Source organism: Salmo trutta, chromosome 26 (genome assembly GCF_901001165.1).
Source record: "Salmo trutta chromosome 26, fSalTru1.1, whole genome shotgun sequence".
NCBI lineage: Eukaryota > Metazoa > Chordata > Actinopteri > Salmoniformes > Salmonidae > Salmo > Salmo trutta.
The window spans coordinates 1,921,601-1,949,118 of record NC_042982.1 but is presented as its reverse complement, the minus strand read 5'-3'; the positions used below and the strand labels follow the sequence as shown (position 1 = coordinate 1,949,118).

At 43.9% G+C, this 27,518-nt stretch overlaps 1 protein-coding gene across 11 annotated transcripts in view; it reads right to left on the bottom strand.

The window, feature by feature from the left end:
- Positions 1-27,518, bottom strand: part of LOC115162869 (leucine-rich repeat and calponin homology domain-containing protein 3) — an 81,647-nt gene that overhangs the window by 27,329 nt on the left and 26,800 nt on the right. For 10 of the 11 annotated variants that reach the window (XM_029714335.1, XM_029714331.1, XM_029714332.1 and 7 more), the window contains exons 3-13: positions 20,248-20,374; positions 19,976-20,081; positions 17,587-17,723; positions 17,306-17,415; positions 13,001-13,094; positions 4,725-4,857; positions 2,959-3,101; positions 1,951-2,027; positions 1,696-1,735; positions 1,269-1,427; positions 943-990 (exon numbers count right to left, since the gene is read on the bottom strand). In XM_029714335.1, the coding sequence (XP_029570195.1) occupies positions 943-990; positions 1,269-1,427; positions 1,696-1,735; positions 1,951-2,027; positions 2,959-3,101; positions 4,725-4,857; positions 13,001-13,094; positions 17,306-17,415; positions 17,587-17,723; positions 19,976-20,081; positions 20,248-20,374 (1,174 nt within the window). The remainder of the gene's footprint in view (positions 1-942; positions 991-1,268; positions 1,428-1,695; positions 1,736-1,950; positions 2,028-2,958; positions 3,102-4,724; positions 4,858-13,000; positions 13,095-17,305; positions 17,416-17,586; positions 17,724-19,975; positions 20,082-20,247; positions 20,375-27,518) is intronic. The other variant, XM_029714333.1, reaches the window with a different exon arrangement.

The following is a 27,518-nucleotide window of genomic DNA, read 5'->3' as shown; positions in this document are numbered from 1 at the left end:
GATTTAATCGAAACAGTAAACAAAAAAGTTGTTTGACCTTAACCCATTCGGCAATTTCATTGGTCTAATGAAAGCTTCATGCCGCCAAAAAACTGAGCGGGAAAAAAAATCTATATATTTGCCGCGTCATTGTTTAAGCCGCGACGTTCAAAGCCTGGGAAAAAAGTTGCGGCTTATAGTCCGGAAATTACGGTAATATAATCACGAGAGGCTCACAAGGGGGTAGAGAGTTTGAGAGGCTCGCTCATTACAGCAGCCGGCCCAAACGAAACAGGCTGTACCAGCAGCAGGGCAGACACTTTCATTACAGGAATGATGAGGATAAGGCACTTTATTGTTTAACAAATTCATGGTTTTATCCGCCCATAAAATAGGACGTTTTGATTGAGGTGACCAGGTAGAATGTGCGACCAATAAAACATTTTACTCGCACAGCGAAGTTAAAGGGTTGCAAAATGCTACTAAATGGTTGCAGTCTAGAGCTCTGCAAATGTTAAAGTAGGCACAAAAAAAGACGTCTTATATAAAATATTGTTAAATGACAATACAGTGCTGGGGTCGTAGATGTTTCGTCTTTACCCTCAAGAATCAGTGATGGTATAACTTAAGGGGAGGGAGTGTGAAGGAAAGCATGTGACCACAATAGGAGCAAAAGAGAGGGATGTGTGTGTGGGGTGAGGTGGCGGATTAATGAGGACAATTGATAGGGGGATGACATAGAATTCATGGGGGGAATGAACACCGGACGTGACTGCTGAAGAAAATGCGTGGTCATGTTTTCGGAGAGCCCCTGTGAATTTTTATTCAAACTTATGCTTTTTGTTATATCTAGAACCTTTCATGCCAACACATACATTAACTCAGCATGGCGAGACCTTTAGAGTGAGAGAAAACAGAGCAGAGGTGAGAGAGAGAGCGAGAGAGTGCAGTGTGTGGACTCACCTCGTTCTCTGTGGGACTCAGCTTGGTAGGACTTTGCGACACTTTTTGCTGTAGAGACCGAGAGACCAGTCTCAGTCATACACAATGCTCTCCAAAAGTATCCAAAAAGTCTACTTAGAAAAAGTGCTAGAGAATGTCATTCATTTGAGGCCATTCATATTTATCTTTTACTTTAACATTTTTAAACATAAGGCTACAGTAGACATACACAGCATCAGTGTAAACTCCAATAACGTTCCACCATGTCCCCCACTAAATCCACCACTAACAGTGATACAAGAGAAAGACATAAATCAACAATAAAAATGAATAGTAGTCGGAGGAACCTTGACGTAGGTCATGACGGCGTCCCGCTGCACTGTGCGTGACTTCTGTCTCTCCTCCTCGTACCGCAGGGCGGCCAACTGGGCCATCCTCCGCACACGCTCCACGCCCCCACCCGGCGCCCCGCTCAGACCCGCACCAACCCCAGCCCCTGACCCTCTCTGAACACAGAGGGAGGGGGGAGAGAGAGGAAGGGGAAGGAAACAAAGCGAGAGGAGAGAAACCAAGAGAGAGGAGAAAGATGAAGGAAGGAAGATAGGGGGGGGAAACGGAGGGAGAGGAGGCGGAACGAGGAAGAGAAGAGCGGAGTTGAAAAGAGGCGGTATCAACATTTAGACTCAATACATCAAGTTTAAAATCATGGTAGTAATTACGCAGTAATAATCAGTATTGGAAGCTGTACACAGCATTTAGACAAACTCGAATTACCTGATTATGAGAGGCAGAAGAGGTTGGATCATGGACAGTCCTGAGGGAGGGGGGTGGGTGGGAGACAGATGGAAGAAGGGAGGGGGTTAGATGTGTGATCTAACTAAATACAGATTAGGGATCTTTATTTAGACTGGAGATTTTATGGTCTGTTGCGCACAGTCATTTGGTAAGTCAATTTGTTTTGTTAAAAACCAAACAGAGACACGACAGTAACACACACACACACACACACACACACACACGTCTTCCTACCTGTTCTGCAGAGAATTGTGTCGCCTCGGGTCGTCTGTCCTTGAGTCTCTGGAGGAGTTGGACTTGACTGGAGAGCTCTACAAAGAGACAGTCATCAATACACCAGCCACGATCTCGCTCTTACCCCACACACCACAAACGCGCACACACACGGAGTGCGTTCAGTTCGGTTCAATGTTTACTATGTTGTGTGAAGTTTTGCCCTGAATGACACGTTTCCCTAAAACGGTGCGCACCATTCTTCAACAGCCTTTTGGAGGTACGTTTGCTCCTGTTTGGGGAGTGTGGCCTGATCAATAAAAATTGCAAAACTCATGCAGCACACATTACACTATCGCTTCCTGGTCACCATAATCAGGTTCAACTGGTCATTCAGAACAGTAGTTTCATAATTTTTTCTCCCCAATTTCATGATGTATAATTGTGATGTCTCATTGCTACAACTCCAACGGGTTCGGGAAAGGAGAAGGTCCAGTCATGAGTCCTCCGAAACATGACCCGCCAAGCCTCGCTTCTTAACACCCGCTCGCTTAAACCATAAGCCAGCTGCATCAATCTGTCGGAGGAAACACTGTTCAACTGACGACCGAAGTCAGCTTGCAAGCACCTGGTCCGCCACAAGGAGATGGTAGAGCGCGATGGGCCAAGTAAAGCCCACCCACCAAACCCTCCCCTAACCCGGACGACACTGGGCCAATTGTGCGCCGCCCTATAGGACTCCCAGTCATCGAACCTCAGGCTGTAGTGACGCCACAACACTACGATGCAGTGTCTTTGACTGGTGCGCCACTCAGGAGGCCGTTTCTGTTGAATTAAACATGGCATACTGTTCTGGCGTGATGAACAGGCCCGCAGCCTTCTAAATACAGTCCTGTACACACTGGCCAGTATCACGCACAAGCACACTCATGAACACACACAGTTGGTCCAGTTGGCGGAGTATGGAGCAAAAATGTAAGTCCCATTGGATGAAAGATATATATATTCTATTTTATATCACACACTCACCTCTCCAGTGATGCGGCGCTCAATGTATGCCATGAACTGGGAGCTGAGGCTGATGGTTTCTGCTACTTCTCCTCTCCTACCCTCCTCTTCCTCCTCTCCTGTACAACTGTCTATAAAGTCTATCTGCCCCAGCTCTCCCTCTACTACAGACAGATAAAACAGAAGGACATATTACCACCAGTTCAAAGTAAAGATGACCAAAGATGTAGAATATACACTGAACAAAAATATGAATGGAACAACTTCAAAGATTTACAGTTCATAAGGAAATTGGTCAGTTGAAATAAAATCAATAGGCCCTAATCTATGGATTTCACGACTGGGAATACAGATATGCATCTGTTGGTCACAAATACCTTCAAAAGAAAAAGGTAGGGGCGTGGATCAGAAAACCAGTCAGTATCTGGTGTGACCACCATTTGCATCATGCAGCGCGACATTTGCTTTGCATAGAGTTGATCAAGCTGTTCATTGTGGCCTGTGGAATGCTGTCCCACTCCTCTTCAATGATGTGCAAAGTTGCTGAATATGGAACACGCTGTGGTACACGTCGACCCAGAGGATAGAAATATGCTCCAGGAATTGTGTCGAGATCCTTACGACATGGGGCCGTGCATTATCATGCTGAAGCATAAGGTGATCTGGGCGGATGAATGGCATGACAATGGGTCTCAGGAACTCGTCACGTTATCTTTGTGCATTAAAATTACCTATGATAAAATACAATTGTGTTCATTGACCTCTTTTCCCTCCCCATACCATAACCCCACCGCCACCATGGGGCACTCTGTTCACAACATTGACATCAGCAAACCGCTCGCCCACACGACGCCATACTCAGTCTTCCCGGTACAGTTGAAACCTGGATTCATCCGTGAAGAGCACACTTCTCCAGCATGCCAGTGGCCATCAAAGGTGATTTCCCGACTGAAGTCAGTTACGATTCCGAACTGCAGTCATTTCAAGACCATGGTGAGGATGACGAGCACGTAGATGAGCTTTCCTGAGATGGTTTCTGACAGTTTGTGCAGAAATTCTTAGCTTCTGCAAACCCACAGTTTCATCAGCTGTCCGGGTGGCTGGTCTCAGGTGAAGATGTGGAGGTCGTGGGCTGGCATGGTTACACGGGGACTGTGGTTGTGAGGCCGGTTGGATGTACTGCCAATTTCTCTAAAATGATGTTGGAGGCGGCTTATGGTAGAGAAATGAACATTCAATTATCTGGCAACAGCTCTGGAGGACATTTCTGCAGTCAGCATGCGAATTGCACGCTCCCTCAAAACTTGACATCTGTGGCAATGTTGCACATTTTAGAGTGGCCTTTTAATGTCCCCAGCACAAGGTGCACCTGTGTAGTGATGTTTAATCAGCTGCTTGATATGCCACATCTGTCAGGTGGAAGAATTATCTTTGCAAAGGAGAAATACTTACGAAAAGGGATGTAAACAAATTTGTGCACAAAATTGGAGTGAAATAAGCTTTTTGTGCACATGGAACATTTCTGGGATCTTTTATTTTTGCTCGTGAAGCATGGCATGTTGCATTTATATTTTTGTTCAGTGTACAGATGTGTAATATAATCAGCCTGAAATCCAGGCCCATTGGGCTACCATTTCACTCCTTGTACTCCGTGTCATATGCCAAACAGTCTGGCATGACAAGGAGTGGCAGGGAGTGAAATGCTAAACCAACAGACTGGTTCCCAAGCTAGAAAACCATAGAATAACACTGGAAATACACTACAGTTCACACACAGACAGACATGCCTTGATTCTCACATGTGCCGTTGGTCACAGGATGGGAGCCAGACGTCCTGTGCTCCTCCCTCTCCCTCCGCTGTCTCTGTTCTTTGGTGATCTCTGCCACACGCAGCGGCAGGTCCGACAACTCATCCGTGGGCTGTAGGTACACAAGGAATGAAAGAGAAATATACACATGAATGGAGAGATTAGCTTCAACATAACTGTGAAATATTACACTACCTTGCAAACAAAGAGCAATCACAAAGGTTCTGTTTCCATTCATGATAACTGACGTGTGCACGTGTGTGGTGTAGGGCTGTGATGATTATGGAATTTTGGATCATGTATATAACCACAGTTTTCATAATTGTCATCTTTGTTAAATGTTTTGTGCTTGTAATGCAACATAATGCATCTTTGACAATTAGCGACAACACAGCTTTGGAGACACCTGTCTTAAAATGTAATGGTTTTGACCGCTTGGAACTCAGTCGGTCTGTCATTTGGGACGCACTAAGAACCTTCAGCAGTGTAATTACATGTAAAACGTGATATGGAAAAGAGTTCCATGTTGTCATGACTCTGTGTAGTACTGTATGTTTCCTGGAGTCTGTTTCAGACTTGGGGACTGTGAAGGGGACCCCTTGTGGCATGTCTAGTATGCATGGGTGTCTGAGCTATGTGATAGTCGTTTGAATAGACAGCTGGGTGTGTTCAACATGTCAATACCTCTAACAAAGACATGTAGTGATGCAGTCAACATCTTCTCTACTTTGAGCCAGGAGAGCCTGACATGCAACTCATTGACGTTCATTTTCGGTGTACATTTAAGGGTCAGACATGTTGCTCTGTTCTGGGCCAACTGTAATTTGCCTATGTCCCTCTTTGTAGCACTTGACCATATGACTGGTCCAGGTGACAAAATTAGGGCCTGTAGGACATATTTTATTGATAGCAATGTCAAGAAAGAAGAGCAGCGCTTTATTACGGACAGACTTCTCCCCATCTTAGCTACCCTTGCATCAATATGTTTTGACCATGACAGTTTGCAATCCAGGGTTACACCAAGCAGTTGTCTACTCAACTTGCTCAATTTCCATATTATTCATACCCAGATTTAGTTGAGGTTTCGGGTCAAGTGAATGGTTTGTCCCAAATATAATGCTTTTAGTTTTTCAAATGTTTAGTACTAGTTTATTAGTTGCCACCCATTCTAAAACTCACTCTAGCTCTTTGTTAAGTGTTGCAGTGGTACATGATAATGTTGAGTCAGCAAACATACACACAGGCTTTACTTAATGCCAGCAGTAAAGATAAACACCATCATTGTAGATGTCCTTACTTTGACAGTCATTTCTGAAGATTATTATTTATTTCATGTGATTAGTGATTCATTTGTTTCTGTTCCTTATTTTCAAATCAGATCAAATTGTATTTGTCACATGGGCCGAATACAACAGGTGTCCCCCGTGGTCCCCCATGCGAAAAAAAAAATGTATGAAATGTATGCATTCACTACTGTAAGTTGCTCTGTATAAGAGCGTCTGCTAAATAACTAAAATGGAAAATGGAAATGCTTACTTACAAGCCCTTAACCAGCAATGTGGTTTTAATAAAATAACCCCCCCCCAAAAAAAAAGTAAGATAAGAAAAACAAATAATTAAAAGAGCAGCAGTAAATAACAATAGCGGGGCTAAATACAGGGGGTACCGGTACAGAGTCAATGTGTGGGGGCACCTGTGGAAAGGTAATTGAGGTAGTTATGTACATGTAGGTAGAATTATTAAAGCGGCTATGCATAGATACTAACAGAGAGTTGCAGCAGCGTGGGGGGGGGGGGCAATGCAAATAGTCTGGGTAGCCATTTTATTAGCTGTTCAGGAGTCTTATGGCTTGGGGGTAGAAGCTGTTAAGAAGCCTTTTGGACCTAGACTTGGCTCACGGTACCTCTTGCTGTGCGGTAGCAGAGAGAACAGTCTATGACTAGGGTGTGCTGGAGTCTTTGGATTTTTTGGGCCTTCCTCTGACACCGCCTGGTATAGAGGTCCTGGATGGCAGGAAGCTTGGCCCCAGTGATGTACTGGGGCGTACGCACCACCCTCTGTAGTGCCTTGCGGTCGGAGGCCGAGCAGCTGCCATACCAGGCAGTGATGCAACCCGTCAGGATGCTCGATGGTGCAGCTGTAAACCTTTTGAAGATCTGAGGACCCATGGCAAATATTTTCAGTCTCTTGAGGGGTAATAGGTTTTGTCGTGCCCTCTTCACGACTGTCTTGGTGTGCTTGGACCATGTTAGTTTGTTGGTGATGTGGACGCCAAGGAACTTGAAGCTGCTCCACTACAGCCCCGTCGATGAGAATGGGGACGTGCTCAGTCCTTTTCCTGTAGTCCACAATCATCTCCTTTCTCTTGATCACGTTGAGGGAGAGGTTGTTGTCCTGGCACCACACGGCCAGGTCTCTGACCCCTCCTTATAGGCTGTCTCACCGTTGTCAGTGATCAGGCCTACCACTGTTGTGTCATCAGCAAACTTAATGATGGTGTTGGAGTCGTGCCTGGCCATGCAGTCATGGGTTAACAGGGATTACAGGAGGGGCCTGAGCACACCCGAGGGGCCCCACGTGTTGAGGATCAGCGTGACAGATGTGTTGTTACCTACCCTTACCACCTGGGGGCAGCCCATCAGGAAGTCTTGGATCCAGTTGCAGAGGGAGGTGTTTACTCCCAGGGTCCTTAGCTTAGTGATGAGCTTTGAGGGCACTATGGTGTTGAACGCTCAGCTGTAGTCAATGAATAGCATTCTCACATAGGTGTTCCTTTTGTCCAGGTGGGAAAGGGCAGTGTGGAGTGCAATAGAGATTGAATCATCTGTGGACCTGTTGGGGCGGTATGCAAATTGGAGTGGGTCTAGGGTTTCTGGGATAATGGTGTTGATATGAGCCATGACCAGCCTTTCAAAGCATTTCACGGCTACAGGCGTGAGTGCTCCCTCACGATGCCAGGACAGCGGAGTCAATCACCACCTTCCGGAGACACTTGAAACCCCACCTCTTTAAGGAATACCTGGGATAGGATAAAGTAATCCTTCTAACCCCCCCCCCCTTTAAAAGATTTAGATGCACTATTGTAAAGTGGTTCTACTGGATATTATAGGTGAATGCACCAATTTGTAAGTCGCTCTGGATAAGAGCGTCTGCTAAATGACTTAAATGTAAATGTAATGTAAATGCTACGAGTCAGTACTCATTTAGGCAGGTTACCTTCGTGTTCTCGGGCACAGGGACGATGGTGGTCTGCTTGAAACATGTTGGTATTACAGACTCGGACAGGGAGATGTTGAAAATGTCAGTGAAGACACTTGCCAGTTGGTCAGCGCATGCTCAGAGTACACGTCCTGGTAATCCGTCTGGCCCAGCAGCCTTGTGAATGTTGACCTGTCAAGGTCTTACATCAGCTACGGAGAACGTGATCACACAGTCGTACGGAACAGCTGATGCTCTCATGCATGTTTCAGTGTTACTTGCCTTGAAGCGAGCATAGAACTTATTTAGCTCGTCTAGTCGACTCGTGTCACTGGGCAACTCTCGGCTGTGCATCGCTAATAGTTTTCAAGCCCTTCCACATCCGACGAGCGTCGGAGCCGGTGTAGTATAATTAGATCTTTGTCCTGTATTGACGCTTTGCCTGTTTGAAGGTTCGTCGGAGGGCATAGCGGGATTTCTTATAAGCTTCCGGGTTAGAGTCCCGCTCCTTGAAAGCGGCAGCTCAGTGACATTTTGACGGCCAACTAGCTGAAACAGTTTGAGAGGGTTTACCTAACGTTCCTTTGTTAGATTTTAGCTCATCTTGATCTGGCTAGCATTAGTTGTTGATGTTATTGTTGACGTACATAATTGACAGAGAGAGCCTACTTTTTCATGGTTGTTTGTTCAAAAGGACTGTAAAGTTGCCAAATGTAAGAGGACTCCCCTGGTATTTGCAGAAATCCATTCAGGTGTATTTTGTGGCTTTTGGCGAATGCGTTCTAATGATCTAAAGTTGCGCTGTTGCAACTGCCTGTAAACAGTCTAGTTCAAAGTCAATGATCCCAGGCCTGTGGCAAATGGCTTGTTTGCATAAAGCCCTACTGCAGCTCTGACTGGCTATTATGGCGCACCAGTCTGCGTTGACTCCGGTCCTTATTTACCGCAGTGTCTATTAATTGTCTAAACCCATGGCCGCTTTCCCACTCTATATTGCTATAGAATTTTCACAAATGCCTTGGTATATGTAATTCCCAAACATTCTAAGAATTTATGAAAACTTTAAAATTACCATATCTAAGCGCTTGCATATCCCAAAAAAAGAATACTCTTTTTTTGTATTCTACATGGGGGTGTAATTGAACAGATTTTTATAACATTTCATGAGGCTAAAATGCTGACAGTTCCAATTTAAGGTCAACCCCGTTATGTGAACTGAACTCTCGTTTTAATATGGTGAAACCATAGATTTTATAAACATTGAACATCTAATAGTTAAATCACAGAGTAAAAGCAGGTGAGCTGGTTCTACTCTTTTTGGCCATTTTCTGATGTTTTGTGGTGGAAACTGAGCAGGTCGAGCATAACACGTCAACCCTGTTACCCATAGAAAGATTCATGAAAACGTAAATTGTTAAAACATTTCTAGACTGAGACATGCATTTAATTATCCCTCCCTGATGCACACAACAAGATTCACTTCATTGGCACTTACTATAGTATTCTTTATTTAACCCCTAGTTAGTATAAGAAATTATTCAATTTTTTTTACCAAGTTACACAACCCAAAAATTACTAGGAGGACCCAGAGTTACTTCTAATCTTACCCAAGTGCCTAACTGTGTGTGTGTGTCTGTGTCTTAGGTAGTTGACTGACCATCTGGTGTGTGTGTGTCTGCCTTACCTAGTTGCCTAACCATATGGTGTGTGTGTGTGCCTTACCTAGTTGCCTGACCATGTGTGTGTGCGCGCCTTACCTAGTTGCCTGACCATCTTCTGTGTGTGTGTGTTTCTTACCTAGTTGCCTGACCATCTGGTGTGTGTGTGTGTTTCTTACCTAGTTGCCTGACCATCTGGTGTGTGTGTTTCTTACCTAGTTGCCTGACCATCTGGTGTGTGTGTTTCTTACCTAGTTGCCTGACCATCTGGTGTGTGTGTTTCTTACCTAGTTGCCTGACCATCTGGTGTGTGTGTTTCTTACCTAGTTGCCTGACCATCTGGTGTGTGTGTTTCTTACCTAGTTGCCTGACCATCTGGTGTGTGTGTTTCTTACCTAGTTGCCTGACCATCTGGTGTGTGTGTGCCTTACCTAGTTGCCTGACCATCGTGTGTCTTACCTAGTTGCCTGACCATCTGGTGTGTGTGTGTGTGTGTGTCTTACCTAGTTGCCTGACCATCTGGTGTGTGTGTGTCTTACCTAGTTGCCTGACCATCTTGTGTGTGTGTCTTACCTAGTTGCCTGACCATCGTGTGTGTGTCTTACCTAGTTGCCTGACCATCTGGTGTGTGTGTGCCTTACCTAGTTGCCTGACCATCTTGTGTGTGTGCATGTGTCTTACCTAGTTGCCTGACCATCTGGTGTGTGTGTGTCTTACCTAGTTGCCTGACCATCGTGTGTGTGTGTCTTACCTAGTTGCCTGACCATCGTGTGTGTGTGTCTTACCTAGTTGCCTGACCATCGTGTGTGTGTGTGTGTCTTACCTAGTTGCCTGACCATCTTGTGTGTGTGTGTCTTACCTAGTTGCCTGACCATCTTGTGTGTGTGTGTGTGCCTTAACCAGTTGCCTGACCATCTTGTGTGTGTGTGTGTTTCTTACCTAGTTGCCTGACCATCTGGTGTGTGTGTGTGTGCCTTACCTAGTTGCCTGACCATCTTGTGTGTGTGCCTTACCTAGTTGCCTGACCATCTTGTGTGTGTGCCTTAACCAGTTGCCTGACCATCTTGTGTGTGTGTGTGTTTCTTACCTAGTTGCCTGACCATCTGGTGTGTGTGTGTGTCTTACCTAGTTGCCTGACCATCTTGTGTGTGTGTGTGCGCGTCTTACCTAGTTGCCTGACCATCTTGTGTGTGTGCGCGTCTTACCTAGTTGCCTGACCATCTTGTGTGTGTGTGTGTCTCTTACCTAGTTGCCTGACCATCTGGTGTGTGTGTGTGTCTTACCTAGTTGCCTGACCATGTGTGTGTGCGCGCCTTACCTAGTTGCCTGACCATCTTCTGTGTGTGTGTGTTTCTTACCTAGTTGCCTGACCATCTGGTGTGTGTGTGTGTTTCTTACCTAGTTGCCTGACCATCTGGTGTGTGTGTTTCTTACCTAGTTGCCTGACCATCTGGTGTGTGTGTTTCTTACCTAGTTGCCTGACCATCTGGTGTGTGTGTTTCTTACCTAGTTGCCTGACCATCTGGTGTGTGTGTTTCTTACCTAGTTGCCTGACCATCTGGTGTGTGTGTTTCTTACCTAGTTGCCTGACCATCTGGCGTGTGTGTTTCTTACCTAGTTGCCTGACCATCTGGTGTGTGTGTTTCTTACCTAGTTGCCTGACCATCTGGTGTGTGTGTGCTTTACCTAGTTGCCTGACCATCGTGTGTCTTACCTAGTTGCCTGACCATCTGGTGTGTGTGTGTGTGTGTGTGTCTTACCTAGTTGCCTGACCATCTGGTGTGTGTGTGTCTTACCTAGTTGCCTGACCATCTTGTGTGTGTGTCTTACCTAGTTGCCTGACCATCGTGTGTGTGTCTTACCTAGTTGCCTGACCATCTGGTGTGTGTGTGCCTTACCTAGTTGCCTGACCATCTTGTGTGTGTGCGTGTGTCTTACGTAGTTGCCTGACCATCTGGTGTGTGTGTGTCTTACCTAGTTGCCTGACCATCTTGTGTGTGTGTCTTACCTAGTTGCCTGACCATCGTGTGTGTGTGTCTTACCTAGTTGCCTGACCATCGTGTGTGTGTGTGTCTTACCTAGTTGCCTGACCATCTTGTGTGTGTGTGTCTTACCTAGTTGCCTGACCATCTTGTGTGTGTGTGTGTGCCTTAACCAGTTGCCTGACCATCTTGTGTGTGTGTGTGTTTCTTACCTAGTTGCCTGACCATCTGGTGTGTGTGTGTGTGCCTTACCTAGTTGCCTGACCATCTTGTGTGTGTGCCTTACCTAGTTGCCTGACCATCTTGTGTGTGTGCCTTAACCAGTTGCCTGACCATCTTGTGTGTGTGTGTGTGTTTCTTACCTAGTTGCCTGACCATCTGGTGTGTGTGTGTGTCTTACCTAGTTGCTTGACCATCTTGTGTGTGTGCGCGTCTTACCTAGTTGCCTGACCATCTTGTGTGTGTGCGCGTCTTACCTAGTTGCCTGACCATCTTGTGTGTGTGTGTGTCTCTTACCTAGTTGCCTGACCATCTGGTGTGTGTGTGTGTCTTACCTAGTTGCCTGACCATCTTGTGTGTGTGTGTGTGTGTGTCTTACCTAGTTGCTTGACCATCTTGTGTGTGTGCGCGTCTTACCTAGTTGCCTGACCATCTTGTGTGTGTGCGCGTCTTACCTAGTTGCCTGACCATCTTGTGTGTGTGTGTGTCTCTTACCTAGTTGCCTGACCATCTGGTGTGTGTGTGTGTCTTACCTAGTTGCCTGACCATCTTGTGTGTGTGTGTGTGTGTGTGTGTGTCTTACCTAGTTGCTTGACCATCTTGTGTGTGTGCGCGTCTTACCTAGTTGCCTGACCATCTTGTGTGTGTGTGTGTCTTACCTAGTTGCCTGACCATCTTGTGTGTGTGTGTGTCTCTTACCTAGTTGCCTGACCATCTTGTGTGTGTGCGCGTGCGTCTTACCTAGTTGCCTGACCATCTTGTGTGTGTGTGTGTCTCTTACCTAGTTGCCTGACCATCTTGTGTGTGTGCGCGTCTTACCTAGTTGCCTGACCATCTTGTGTGTGTGCGCGCGTCTTACCTAGTTGCCTGACCATCTTGTGTGTGTGCGTCTTACCTAGTTGCCTGACCATCTTGTGTGTGTGCGTCTTACCTAGTTGCCTGACAATCTTGTGTGTGTGTGTCTCTTACCTACTTGCCTGACCATCTTGTGTGTGAGTGTGTCTCTTACCTAGTTGCCTGACCATCTTGTGTGTGAGTGTGTCTCTTACCTAGTTGCCTGACCATCTTGTGTGTGTGCCTCTTACCTAGTTGCCTGACCATCTTGTGTGTGTGTGTGTGTGTGTCTTACCTAGTTGCCTGACCATCTTGTGTGTGTGTGTGTGTGTGTGTGTGTGTGTGTGTGTGTGTGCATTCTCACCTCGTTGCCTGACCATCTCTTGTCTCCACTGTCCACGCTGTTGAAGCCAGAGTCCAGTGCACCGTATGGCCGGCCAGGGTACAGCTCCTCCACACTAAGAGTACAGAAGATAAGATCAACTTCAAGATCACCTTGAGAACAGGACGTGAGTCAAAACACAACATCAAATGCTTTCAAACACTTGAGCTGCGCTTTACTTTTATTTGACTTAAGCAGGGAGTCATGCAGAGATCACGGTTTCTTTTGCAGATGAGCCCTGCATGAACACATCAATAAACAACATTACACTATACATACCTATATACACAATATGTCAACAGGAAACAAAACACAATCATTTGAAACAAAGCAATTTATTGAGTTGCAGTACAAGTGCAAAATCAAGGAAGTCACTTGACCCAGGTACGGTGTGTGTCACTGAGAAGTGGATATGTCTGTCTGTCAGAGTATGGGGACAGCGACAGTATCTACAGTGCATTTGGAAACTTTTCAGGCCACTTGACTTTGTCCACATTTTGTTAATTTACAGCCTCATTCTAAAATGGATTAAAAAAAATTTAAAAAAACATTCCTCAGCAATCTACACACAATACCCCATAATGACAATGCAAAAAATAAATTATTTATTTATAAGTATTCAGACCCTTTGCTATGAGACTAAGGTGCATCCTGTTTCCATCCTTGAGATATTTCTACTTGGTTGGAGTCCACTTGTGGTAAATTCAATTGATTGGACATGATTTGGAAAGGCACACACCTGTCTATATAAGGTCACATAGTTGCATATCTGAGCAAAAACCAAGCCATAAGGTCGAAGTAATTGTCCATAGAGGTGAGACAGGATTGTGTCGAGGCACAGATCTGGGGAAGGGTAATAAAAAATTTCCACCGCATTGAAGGTCCCCAAGAACACAGTGGACTCCATTCTTAAATGGAAGAAGTTTGGAACCACCAAGACTCTTCCTAGAGCTGGCCCCCTGGCCAAATTGAGCAAACGGTGGAGAAGGGAGGTGACCAAGTACTCGATGGTCAATGACAGTTCCAGAACTCCTCTGTGGAGATGGGTGAACCTTCCAGAAGGACAACCATCTCTGCAGCACCACCAATCATGTCTTTATGGCAGGGATGATGCCAGGTTCCCTCTAGATGTAACACTTGGCATTCAGGGCAAAGACCTCAATCTTGGTTTCATCAGAACTGAGAATCTTGTTTCTCATGGTCTGAGAGTCCTTTGGGTGCCTTTTAACAAACTCCAAGCGGGCTGTCATGTGCTTTTTACTGAGGAGTGGCTTCCGTCTGGCCACTCTACCATAAAGGCCTGATTGGTGGAGTGCTGCAGAGATGGGAGAACCTTCCAGAAGGACAACCATCTCCACAGACGAACCCTAGAGCTCTGTCAGAGTGATCATTGGGTTCTTGGTCACCTTCCCGACTGAGGCCCTTCTCCCCCGATTGCTCAGTTTGGCCGGGCAGACAGCTCAAGGAAGAGTCAACTGTGGGACCTTAGACAGGTGTGTGCACCTTTCCAAATCATGTCCAATCAATTGAATTTACAACAGGTGGACTCCAATCAAGTTGGAGAAACATCTCAAGGATGATCTATGGAAACAGGAGGCACCTGAGCTCAATTTCGAGTCTCATAGCAAAGGGTCTTAATACTTAGATAAAAAGTATTTGTTACTTTTATTTGTAATACATTCGCAAAAAATTCAAGACTGTTTTAGATTTGTCATTATGAGGTATTGTGTGTAGATTGATGAGGTGAAACATTTCTTTAATACATTTTAGAATTAAGCTGTAATGTAACAAAAATGTGGAAAAGGGGAAGGGGTCTGAATACTTTCCGAATGCATTGTATGCAAACTCAGCAAAAAAAGAAACGTCCTCACTGTCAACTGTGTTTATTTTCAGCAAACTTAACATGTGTAAATATTTGTATGAACATAACTAGATTCAACAACTGAGACATAAACTGAACAAGTTCCACAGACATGTGACTAAAATAAATGGAATCATGTGTCCCTGAACAAAGGGGGGTCAAAATCAAAAGTATCAGTCAGTATGTGGTGTGGCCACCAGCTGCATTAAGTACTGCAGTGCATCTCCTCCTCATGGACTGCACCAGATTTGCCAGTTCTTGCTGTGAGGATGTTACCCCATTCTTCCACCAAGGAACCTGCAAGTTCCCGGACATTTCTGTGGGGAATGGCCATAGCCCTCATCCTCCGATCCAATAGGTCCCAGACGTGCTCAACGGGATTGAGATCTTCGCTGGCCATGGCAGAACACTAACATTCCGGTCCTGCAGGAAATCACGCATATAACGAGCAGTATGACTGGTGGCTGGAGGGTCATGTCAGGATGAGCCTGCAGGAAGGGTACCACATGAGGGAGGATGTCTTTCCTGTAACACACAGCATTGAGATTGCCTGCAATGACAACAAGCTCAGTCCGATGATGCTGTGACACACCGCCCCAGACCATGACGGACCCTCCACCTCCAAATCGATCCCGCTCCAGAGTACAGGCCTCGGTGTAACGCTCATTCCTTCAACGAAAAACACGAATCCGACCATCACCCCTGGTGAGACAAAACCGCGATTCGTCAGTGAAGAGCACTTATTGCCTGTCTGGTCCAGCGACGGTGTGTTTGTGCCCATAGACAACGTTGTTGCCGGTGATGTCTGGTGAAGACCTGCCTTACAACAGGCCAACAAGCCCTCAGTCCAGCCTCTCTCAGCCTATTGCGGACAGTCTGAGCACTGATGGAGGGATTGTGCGTTCCTGGTGTAACTCGGGCAGTTGTTGTTGCCATCCTGTACCTGTCCCGCAGGTGTGATGTTCAGATGTACCGATCCTGTGCAGGCGTTGTTACACTTTGTCTGCCACTGCGAGTAAGATCAGCTGTCCGTCCTGTCTCCCTGTAGCGCCGTCTTTGGCGTCTCACGGTACGGACATTGCAATTTATTGCCCTGGCCACATCTGCGGTCCTCAAACTTCCTTGTAGAATGCCTAAGGCACGTTGACGCAGATGAGTAGGGGCCCTGGGCATCTTTCTTTTGGTGTTTTTCAGAGTCAGTAGAAAGGCCTCTTTAGTGTCCTAAGTTTTCATAACTGTGACCTTAATTGCCTACCGTCTGTAAGCTGTTAGTGTCTTAACGACCGTTCCACAGGTGCATGTTCATTAATTGTCTATGGTTCATTGAAAAAGCATGGGAAACAGTGTTTAAACCCTTTACAAAGAAGATCTATGAAATTATTTGTATTTTTATTAATTATCTTTGAAGACGGGGTCCTGAAAAAGGGAGGTTTGTTTTTTTGCTGAGTTTATTATGTGAGTGTCTATGCAGGTCTGGATAAATAAACTTGTGAGTTGCGTGGCTGGCTTATGTAAAGGAAATGTTACTTTGCGCATCTTGTCTTTGGTGTCATAAACATTCCTTGGTTCCTGCCTGTGCCTGGTAAAGATATGAGGGGCTGTCATGACCTCCTCCTTTAAACTATTTGGCAGAACGCCCAGAACATGTTCTTTAAATTAAGATAGGAGACGGTGCCAAAAATGCCGGAACCAACTCTATGAAACTAAATGGTACAGCCCGATTAGTGCTACTCACAGACTTTCACTATGGTGCATCAAGTTTGTTGGAACCTCTCCAGCGCACTGATAATAAACAATGATTAATTTAAGTTTGACTATGAGTGTCCTGTGTAAGAATACCCACAACACCAACCTGTCGCAAAACTTTTTGAAATGGAAAATTATTTGCAAGGATATGTAGAGTTTTCTTACTGGACAAATTCAGGTTGGTCCCTCCCTGTTTTGACCTGGTTGGTTTCTAGGAAATACACCCCTGAGATCCAGTGAGCATGATTCATTTTGTATAATGAGAGTTTGCAAGGTTGTTGTTATGGTACCCCCCATTCTCAACTCAATGGATAAACTCCCTCTTTCAGCTGTGGTCCCTCGTAAACTCACCTTTCTACCTTTTCGTTTAAACACTCCCTCACTTCCCATTGATCTCAATTTCTACGTCTACTCCCCAAACAGTTTCTAGTAGAGTACCTTAACATTTACAGAGGGCTCTGAGAAAGCATGTGAGATTGTAGAGCAGAAAATATCACAATTGTGAGGGAGAGATAAAAGTAGAGATACTGACAGCAAAAGACAGGAGCAGGGAGATGTAGAGGAAAGAGTGCCCCCTCTTTCTGCCTCTCTCCAGCTGTTCCTCTGCACACAGCTGCTTCCAAGACTGGCTTCTGCCATATTATTGGCAGTGGAAGCGTGTGTGTGCAAGTGTGTCTCACCAGGATCCGAAGGGGAGGGGTCTCCTGTCGTAGTCTGGGAGCTCAGGTGTAGTCTTGCTGGCCTCATTGTTCAGATACTTAAATATATGGATCATCCCCTTTATACAAATCTGGGAATGACAGGGAAAGAAACACATGATAGACAATAGAAGGAACAGTTTCACTAGGTTATATTAACACGTGTGATGCAGGTCAACTGTATAGTCAAGCTGAGAGTGTTTCCTAGTCACTGACTAGGAGCAAAGGTGTGTTTGTATAGTCAGACTGTGTGCGTGTGTTACCTGTGCAGGTGGGTTCTGTAGTGGGTTGTTGTCCAGCACGATGCTCTGTAGGTGGCGCAAGTTGCGGTAACACACAGGAATGGATGTCACCTTGTTACAAGAGAAGTCCAGACGCACCAGGGGCAACTCAGACAGCTCTGTATGGACATAGGACACACAGGTTAACTTTAATGTCCATGTCTCCAATGCTTCCCACAGTTGTCAAGTTAGCTGGATGTCCTTTGGGTGGTGAACCATTATTGATACACACGGGAGACTGTTGAGCATTTAAAAACACAGCAGCGCTGCAGTTCTTGACTCTCAAACCGGTGCACCTGGAACCTTCTACCATACCCAGTTCAAAGGCACTTAAATATTTTGTCTTGCCCATTCATCCTCTGAATGGCACACATACACAATCAATGTCTCAATTGTCTCAAGGCTTAAAAATCCTTCTTAAACCCGTCTCCTCCATTTCATCTACACTGAATGAAGTGGATTTAACAAGTTACATCGATAAGGGATCAGATTTCACCAGGTTATTATATGTCATAAAAAGAGCAGGGGCTCTAAATGTTTTCTATACTCAGTGTTAATGGATGTAGTTTAGTGCCCAAAAAAGGGGGGTTAAATATCGGTCAACTAAATCCTGATCTTTCTTATTTAACCCCCCCCCCCCCCAATGTGTGTTGTCAAGCTCTAACATGCCAGATTTATCTAATCAAGCAATTATGGTATTTTTTTATTTCAAAATATACTTTTGTGTGTGGTCCAGGTGTGTGTGTGTGTGTGTGTGTGTGTGTGTGTGTGTAAGACCATCCTCAGTGAATTTAATACAAAATAAATTGTATAGCATTTCAAAAGTTTTCCTTTTTAGATAAAACTATACTAAATATAATCACGTCATCAAATAACTGATTAAAAAACACTATTTTGCAAAGAAGGTCAACAGTAGCCTCAACAGCACGCATTAGGGTAGCACCATGGTGTTGACGGAAGACAGCTAGCTCCCATCCTCCTCTCGGTACATTGACTTCAATACAAAACCTAGGAGGCTCATGGTTCTCACCCTCTTCCAGACTTACACAGTAATTATGACAACTTCCGGAGGACGTCCTCAAGCTTATCAGAGCTCTTGCAGCATGAACCAACGTTGTCCACCCAAACAAAGGATCAGAGAATGAATCTAGTACTGAAGCATAAGCTACAGCAAGCTAGCACTGCAGTGTATACAATTATATTTATTTGACCTTTATTTAACTAGGCAAGTCAGTTAAGAACAAATTCTTATTTTCAATGACGGCCTAGGAACAGTGGTTAACTGCCTTGTTCAGGGGCAGAACGGCAGATTTTTACCTTGTCAGCTCGGGGATTCGATCTTGCAACCTTCCGGTTACTAGTCCAATGCTCTAACCACTAGGCTACCTGCCGTCCCACCCCACCAAAATGTGGTGAGTAGTTGACTCAAAAGAGAGAGAAAGACAATCGTTGAACAGTTTTGAACTAATTAATTTCTTCCAAAATTAAGAAGAAGCGAGAGAGAAATAGAGAGATTGAAAGTGAAAAAAAAGCAGCTAACTAGTTCAGCCTACTGAAACACCCTGCTCAAACAGAGGGATGCTATGTTAGCTAGTTGGCTATGACTATCCAACACAACACTGGAACTCTTCCAAGTCAAGGTAAGCTTTTGGTTTTACTAATTTATTGCCACCGGGGCCAGCTGGTGTAACTGCTTATTGACTTACTAACGTTACTGCATGATTGTGGCGGGTTTACTAACACATTAGTTATATTACCTATGCTGACTATGACTATAACGTTGCTTTTGCTAATATGGTGACAACGATGTAGGCTGTTTGTAGAGGTTTGGCTGAGAAAGTTTTTTTTCCTGGCCTGGTCACATACAGCTGATTTGTTGTGCATTGAAGCGAAGGGAAGAAGAAGCGAAGGAAAGAAGAATACAACGTGCGAAGGGAAGAAGCAAAGGGAAGACGAATACAACGTGGCTGTTATGAGAGTGAACTCTATTCATTCCGCCGATTCTGTTGAAAAACGTTTCTTAAACAGAAGCAAACAGAACAAAACGGGGATAAACATATCTGAATTTGTCAAATAGAAACTCGTTTGCAACTGTTGGACTAATGATTACACCCTATATCAGCTAGATGCAGGCAAAAGTGTGGAAAGCGGTATTCAATGTCACCTCAAATTTTCTCTCGGCCTGTGTGCACCTACGTTGTACTGGGTGAATGGAATGTGAATGGGAGTCATCCAACATGCTGTAATAGAAATAAGGCCATGCTCATAAAAAAATTAAAATAAACGGCACTGAGCGCCACTGGTGTGTGTGTGTGTGTGTTGAGCAGTGCAGACACTGCGTCGGGCCAGGTGGTTGAGTGTGTGTGTTGACCTGGGGGTAAGTGGGCCAGGTGGTTGCGGCGGATGTTAAGGTCTCGCAGCGAGTCCAGTCGACCAACCTGAGGAGGGAGTGTCTGGATCTCATTACAACTCACGTCCTGGAGAGAGAAGGAGAGGAAAAAGATGGACTGGTTAAACTGTAATCAAACCACAACACAAAGACTACCAATAAGGGGGGAAAAAAACGGGCAAATCAACATGGTGGTTTTGACACTAAAACCCACGGCCAATTAAGCCCTACTGTGTGCGTCTGTCTGTACTGACCAGTTCTGTGAGCTGTAGTAGTTGGCCCAGCTCTTCGGGAAGGGAGACCAGCTTGTTGTTACAGGCGATCAGGACTTTCAACGGCAGACTGCACACCGGGCTGGGCAGAGTCGACAACTGGTTTCGACTGAAATCCGGATGAAAGAAAGAAAAACAGAGTAAATGTATGTCCATTCAAATAGTTGTGATGGTGGATGTTTTCTTAAGTGTACTGGCAGGAAAATGTTGATTTTTATTAAACAAAGTTACAATGTTCAATGATGTTCTTGACATTCTATTGCTATTGTCTGGGAATACTTCCTACCAAACAGGTTGATGTTACAGACAAAAATCTTTCAAATCTGTTTATCAGATATGTTGCGACATTTCTCTATGCCCAAAACAGATCGCTTTAATATTGGTTTATGAATGAACATGTTGACGTTCCAAATGATACACTATTCCATATTTAGTGCACTACTTTTATAGGGAATAGGGTGCCTTTGGGATGCTGACCATCTGTTTTAGGCATCACACATCTTTACAAAGGTGTGTTGTATGCATGCATAGGCCGTCTTTCTACGGTTAAGTGTACAAGTGTTATGTCAAATTTGTAAATAGATGTGTCCATCAGAATTTACTCCACTGTGTGTTAATCACCATACAGTGGGGGGAAAAAAGTATTTGATCCCCTGCTGATTTTGTACGTTTGCCTACTTACAAAGAAATGATCAATCTATAATTTTAATGGTAGGTTTATTTGAACAGTGAGAGACAGAATAACAACAAAAACATCCAGAAAAACGCATGTCAAAAATGTTATAAATTGATTTGCATTTTAATGAGGGAAATAAGTATCTGACCCCTCTGCAAAACATGACTTAGTACTTGGTGGCAAAACCCTTGTTGGCAATCACAGAGGTCAAACGTTTCTTGTAGTTGGCCACCAGGTTTGCACACATCTCAGGAGGGATTTTGTCCCACTCCTCTTTGCAGATCTTCTCCAAGTCATTAAGGTTTCGAGGCTGACGTTTGGAAACTCGAACCTATGGGATTAAGGTCTGGAGACTGGCTCGGCCACTCCAGGACCTTAATGTGCTTCTTCTTGAGCCACTCCTTTGTTGCCTTGGCCGTGTGTTTTGGGTCATTGTCATGCTGGAATACCCATCCACGACCAATTTTCAATGCCTTGGCTGAGGGAAGGAGGTTCTCATCCAAGATTTGACGGTACATGGCCCCATCCATCGTCCCTTTGATGCGGTGAAGTTGTCCTGTCCCCTTAGCAGAAACCCCCCCCCCCCAAAGCATAATGTTTCCACCTCCAAGTTTGACGGTGGGGATGGTGTTCTTGGGGTCATAGGTAGCATTCCTCCTCCTCCAAACATGGCGAGTTGAGTTGATGCCAAAGAGCTCCATTTTGGTCTCATCTGACCACAACACTTTCACCCAGTTGTCCTCTGAATCATTCAGATGCTCATTGGCAAACTTCAGACGGGCATGTAGATGTATTCTTGAGCAGAGGGCGCTGCAGGATTTCAGTCCTTCACGGCGTAGTGTGTTACCAATTGTTTTCTTGGTGACTATGGTCCCAGCTGCCTTGAGATCATTGGCAAGATCCTCCCGTGTAGTTCTGGGCTGATTCCTCACCGTTCTCATGATCATTGCAACTCCACGAGGTGAGATCTTGCATGGAACCCCAGGCCGAGGGAGATTGACAGTTCTTTTGTGTTTCTTCCATTTGCGAATAATCGTACCAAATGTTGTCACCTTCTCACCAAGCTGCTTGGCGATGGTCTTGTCGCCCATTCCAGCCTTGTGTAGGTCTACAATCTTGTCCCTGACATCCTTGGAGAGCTCTTTGGTCTTGGCCATGGTGGAGAGTTTGGAATCTGATTGATTAATTGCTTCTGTGGACAGGTGTCTTTTATACAGGTAACAAGCTGAGATAAGGAGCACTCCCATTAAGAGTGTGCTCCTAATCTCAGCTCGTTACCTGTATAAAAAGACACCTGGGAGCCAGAAATCTTTCTGATTGAGAGGGGGCCAAATACAAATTTCCCTCATTAAAATGCAAATCAATTTATAATATTTTTGAAATGCGTTTTTCTGGATATTTTTGTTGTTATTCTGTCTCTCACTGTTCAAATAAACCCACCATTGACAAACCATGACATACCCAAATCTAACTGCCTGTAGCTCAGGCCATGAAGCAAGGATATGCATATTCTTGTTACCATTTGAAACACAGAGGTTTGTGGAAATGTGAAAGGAATGTAGAAGAATAACAGATCTGGTAGAAGAAAATACAAAGAAAAAACCCAAACGTTTTTTTCTTACCACCATCTTTGAAATGCAACAGAAAGGTCCCAGTTCTAGCTATCACTCTGGTTGTAATTCCGATGGTGACCAAAAGATGGCAGCAGTGTATGTGCAAACTTTCAGACAGATAACTTGAAGTATGAGCGAACTACATGACATTTAGTGTGAAGTCACCCAGGTACATTAGGGCAAATCGAGACAATTGCATTCACACTAAATGAACAAAAATTTTCTGCAAGAAAATCGTCAAATCTGTATACTTGGACTTTTCAGTATTAGTAGCCATATTATAAGTTCAACATTTGCAAAACTACCAGTTTTCATAACTTCATAACTCTGAATAATCTTATTTTTGTCCAAAAGGAAAAGGCATGCTGTCGCACAAGGTTAGTAGCTACATTTTACGACAGATACAGGGTTTCCGGATACTCCCGTAAAGCCCAGCTCATTGGCTATCTAGCTAGCTTTGTTTGACCCCGATTGGTGCTTATTTGACAAAGTTAGAGTCGTTCAAGTGAAGACCGCCCGCGTCATCGGCGTGCCATAGTGTTGCTCTCTGACCTAAAATGGTGTTCTATTGGATATACTACACCACTAATGATATAGTGAAGTCTGGTTACGTTCTAGGATCTCTGAGGAATATATACGAATGTGATTTGACTGGTTGAAACAACGTTTAGGGTTAGATTTTCAGATTCCTTTCTTTGCAAATTGAACGAGCGGAAATACAAAATCTATCGTGCATGCTATATGGACCTTTTTAGGATATGAAAAATGATTTTATCCAACAAAACAACACTTCATGTTATCTCTGGGACCCTTTGGATGATAAATCAGAGCTCTCCTCAAACAATAGCATGGCATTGTTTCGCAGTAATAGCTACTGTAAATTGGACAGTGAAGTTTGTAACGGTTTTGACTTGAGGTTATTGTTTATAGGGGTGCCAGGTAGGTTGTGCCTACCAGAGAAAATATTGATTTCTCCTTTTGGTTTGGGAGGGAATGAGTCCCATCTGGTCCGTCAAGTCTACACCAATACAAAGGACTCATGTAAAAGTCAGGATGGAAATACACTTTTCATAAACCCTTAAAACATTGGAAAGAACTTCAAAAAACAACTGTATTCTTTTGCGTGGGTTGTATTAGCAACATAAATGATCACACACACATAATAATATAACAAATAATGAGCTCTGGTTCCTCCAGAAATGTCCTGTACCTCGGGCCTAAAAAGAGTCCAGCCCAGTAAAGAAGTTCAGGGAACTCATGTGACCTTAGTCACGCCATGTTTGTCCGTTCATACAAGTGTAGCGTAAACCCAGTATCAATCATACAATCAAAATAAATATTTTACCACACAACTATAAAGTGTATCAAATCTTAATACGTCCTCACTTACAACTAAGCTACATAAATCATCACTGTATACATCACACCAAAACAAATGAAATACCGTTTACAAAAAGGTTGTAGTCAGTCGGTCAGTCAGACAAGCCAATCCGCCGACAGATCTCCAGTGGAGAAAGGCCACGAAGAGGTGTAGTCCACGGACGCAAAGAGTGGATCCGATCCTGGGTAAACTTGCTATTAGGCTACAAAGCACACTTTTAAATGCAACAAAACAAACGGAAGAGAGAAGCTTCAGAACTGAGGGTTGACCACATCCTCATTCACGTCTCCATCACAACCCCACTTTTGCGCAGCTGATGCTGGCTATTTAATTGGGAATTGAAGGGGTAGCACCCTATTGGAAGGAGAAGCACAGACGGTTCAGAAAAATTCAGGGCCGTCACAAGTTATATTAACAATAATTTAATCTTTCAGCCGATATAAGACACTTAAATGTACCGAAATTTGTTGTTTCTCTAAAATCTGCGATCAGGTGCTGCATGATTTACAACGGTCCCATTGACGGGACGCCGATCCCTGAGAAGCTCTAGCAAGAGGACATTTTAATCTCAAGTATCAAAAGGTGGAGAATAAAAATCGACGTTTAAGGGATGAATGGACAGAGAGATATGCATTCATCTTACCACCTTTCCAATGCCAAGCCTGTGGGTTATTTGCAACGAAAATGTTGTTTGCAAAGAATTCATAAATCATTATGAATCTAAGCATGGTACTTTCAGTGGTCTTCCCACTCCAGAGAGAGGCATGATGTAGAAAAATTTAAGAGTTAACACACGGAAGCAGAATCCTCCATGCAGTGCCTCCAATAAAAGCGTCCTGGGTTCTAACCAAACACAACATGCCCTTCACAGACATGGAGGTGTTTAAAAAGTGCATGGTGACAGCTTTGGTGGAATTGGCTACGGACAAGTCTATGGATAGCATAATTGAGATTGTCAAACAGGTGCCCCTGTCTGCATCAACAGCAGGCCGCCACGTCCATGCACTGGTGGATGATGTGCATAGGATTGTTCTGGAGGGGCTCAATCAGGCTTTAGGCATTTTTCCCTGGCTATTGATGACAACATTGATGTAGCACAGTTGTGTGTATATGTCCGTTAATTTGATTATTTTTCCATTTCTTGAAGACAATTAGATCAGTACCTTTGTAATTTGGAACATGACCATAAATGTGTTAAGAGTGCCTGTATAACATACATTTAAGACAATGAGGAGAGGACGAGGGGGGGCTAAAAGCATGTCTGCGATTCTGGGATATATGCAATCTGTGTATTATTCTTAATTGGATTGCTCTAGTACCATAACAGATAGATATTGTTTTAGCACATGTCCAAATGTCCTCCCACATCTCCTCATCAACAGTAACAGACAAGTCTTTCTCCCACACCTGCTTGACCCCCTGTGTGTCAACAGTAGAAATGGACCTTAAAGCATCATAAAATAATTATTTCAATGACAGACATCATGGTTGCCAATTAAGGTGGTGCTCTTCAAAATATGTCTAACTTGTAGAAAGTGGAAAAAGTCCTACTTATGGAGTTGATATTTCTCAACCATCTGCTCAAATAACAATAAAATCCTATCAGTGAATAAATAATTTAGTCTGCCGAGACCCTTATTAAGCTAAACATTAAAGACAGCATCCAGCAATCCTGGTACAAATCTGGGTTGTTAAGAATTGAGGTAAGAGCAGAGGTTAGTTTGGACCTTCCCAAAACACTTTGAACAGGCCTCCTCCATGCTTTGAGTGTATTAAGTAGAATGGGATTAATGCAGTAATCTTACACAGATTTGAAGCTTCTGGGGAAATAAAAAAGAATATCAAAAAGTCTCAATATCTAATCAAATAGAGGAGTCATTTGTGATCCAGTCAGAAATATAACTTAAGTGGGCACACCACTGATAAAACCTAATATTGGGCAGATCCAACCCCACTGAGAACCTAGCAAGTGCAATATTGCCATCTTAAGTATTGGCTTGTGTTTACACATACAAGGAACCTGTTATGGATAGGGGGCAGTATTTTCACAGCTGGATAAAAAAACATACCCGATTTAATCTGATTATTACTCCTGCCCAGAAACTAGAATATGCATATAATTATTAGCTTTGGATAGAAAACACTCCAAAGTTTCTAAAACTGTTTGAATGGTGTCTGTGAGTATAACAGAACTCATTTGGCAGGCCAAAACATGAGAAGATTCTGTTCAGGAAGTACCCTGTCTGACCATTTCTTTCCCTTCTTGATTCTCTCTATCCATTACAAAGGATCTCTGCTGTTACGTGACACTTCCTACGGCTTCCATGGGCCCTCAGAGCCCGGGAAAAAGCTGAATGACGTAATTCAAAGCCCAGGCTGAAACACACGAGCGCTTTTGCTAAGTGGTCTATCAGAGGACAAAGGGCTTCATGCTCGTGCCCGAGTCGACCCCGTGATTTATTTTCTTTCGGCTGTTTACCTAATTGCAGATTCCCGGTCGGAATATTATCGCTTTTTTACTAGAAAAATGGAACATAACTATGGATTATTTTGAACCAAACCAACATTTGTTATTGAAGTAGAAGTCCTGGGAGTGCATTCTGACGAAGAACAGCAAAGGTAATCCAATTTTTCTTATAGTAAATCTGAGTTTGGTGAGTGCCAAACTTGGTGGGTGTCAAAATAGCTAGCCCGTGATGGCGAGCTATCTACTCAGAATATTGCAAAATGTGATTTTGCCGAAAATCTATTTTAAAATCGGACATAGCGATTGCATAAAGGAGTTCTGTATCTATAATTCTTAAAATAATTTTTATGTTTTTTATGAACGTTTATCGTGAGTAATTTAGTAAATTCACCGGAAGTTTGTGGTGGGTATGCTAGTTCTGAACGTCACATGCTAATGTAAAAAGCTGTTTTTTTATATAAATATGAACAAAACATGCATGTATTGTATAACATAATGTCCTAGGAGTGTCATCTGATGAAGATCATCAAAGGTTAGTGCTGCATTTAGCTGTGGTTTGGGTTTATGTGACATTATATGCTAGCTTGAAAAATGGGTGTCTGATTATTTCTGTCTGGGTACTCTCCTGACATTATCTAATGTTTTGCTTTTGTTGTAAAGCCTTTTTGAAATCGGACAGTGTGGTTAGATTAACGAGAGTCTTGTCTTTAAAATGGTGTAAAATAGTCATATGTTTGAGAAATTTAAGTAATAGCATTTCTAAGGTATTTGAATATCGCGCCACGGGATTCCACTGGCTGTTGAGTAGGTGGGACGATTTCGTCCCACATACCCTAGAGAGGTTAAGGAGACCTCTGTTCTTGGGAAATAATAGGGAGTTCAATCTTATAAAGTAAGTCCTCAATTAGTTTGGGCGCATCATTGTCAGTTCTGAGGCATAAAGACGTGCACATTTTTTTTTTCAATGACTCAAAATCACATCCATGTCCACGACATCCACAAGATCGTGTCGAAGGGGAAATGCTACTTTTTCCATTAAGTAAGTCACTTAGTAGCCCATATAACTGTATTGTGTAAATACTAACATTATTGTGAGTGCTTATCCAGGGCTATTTA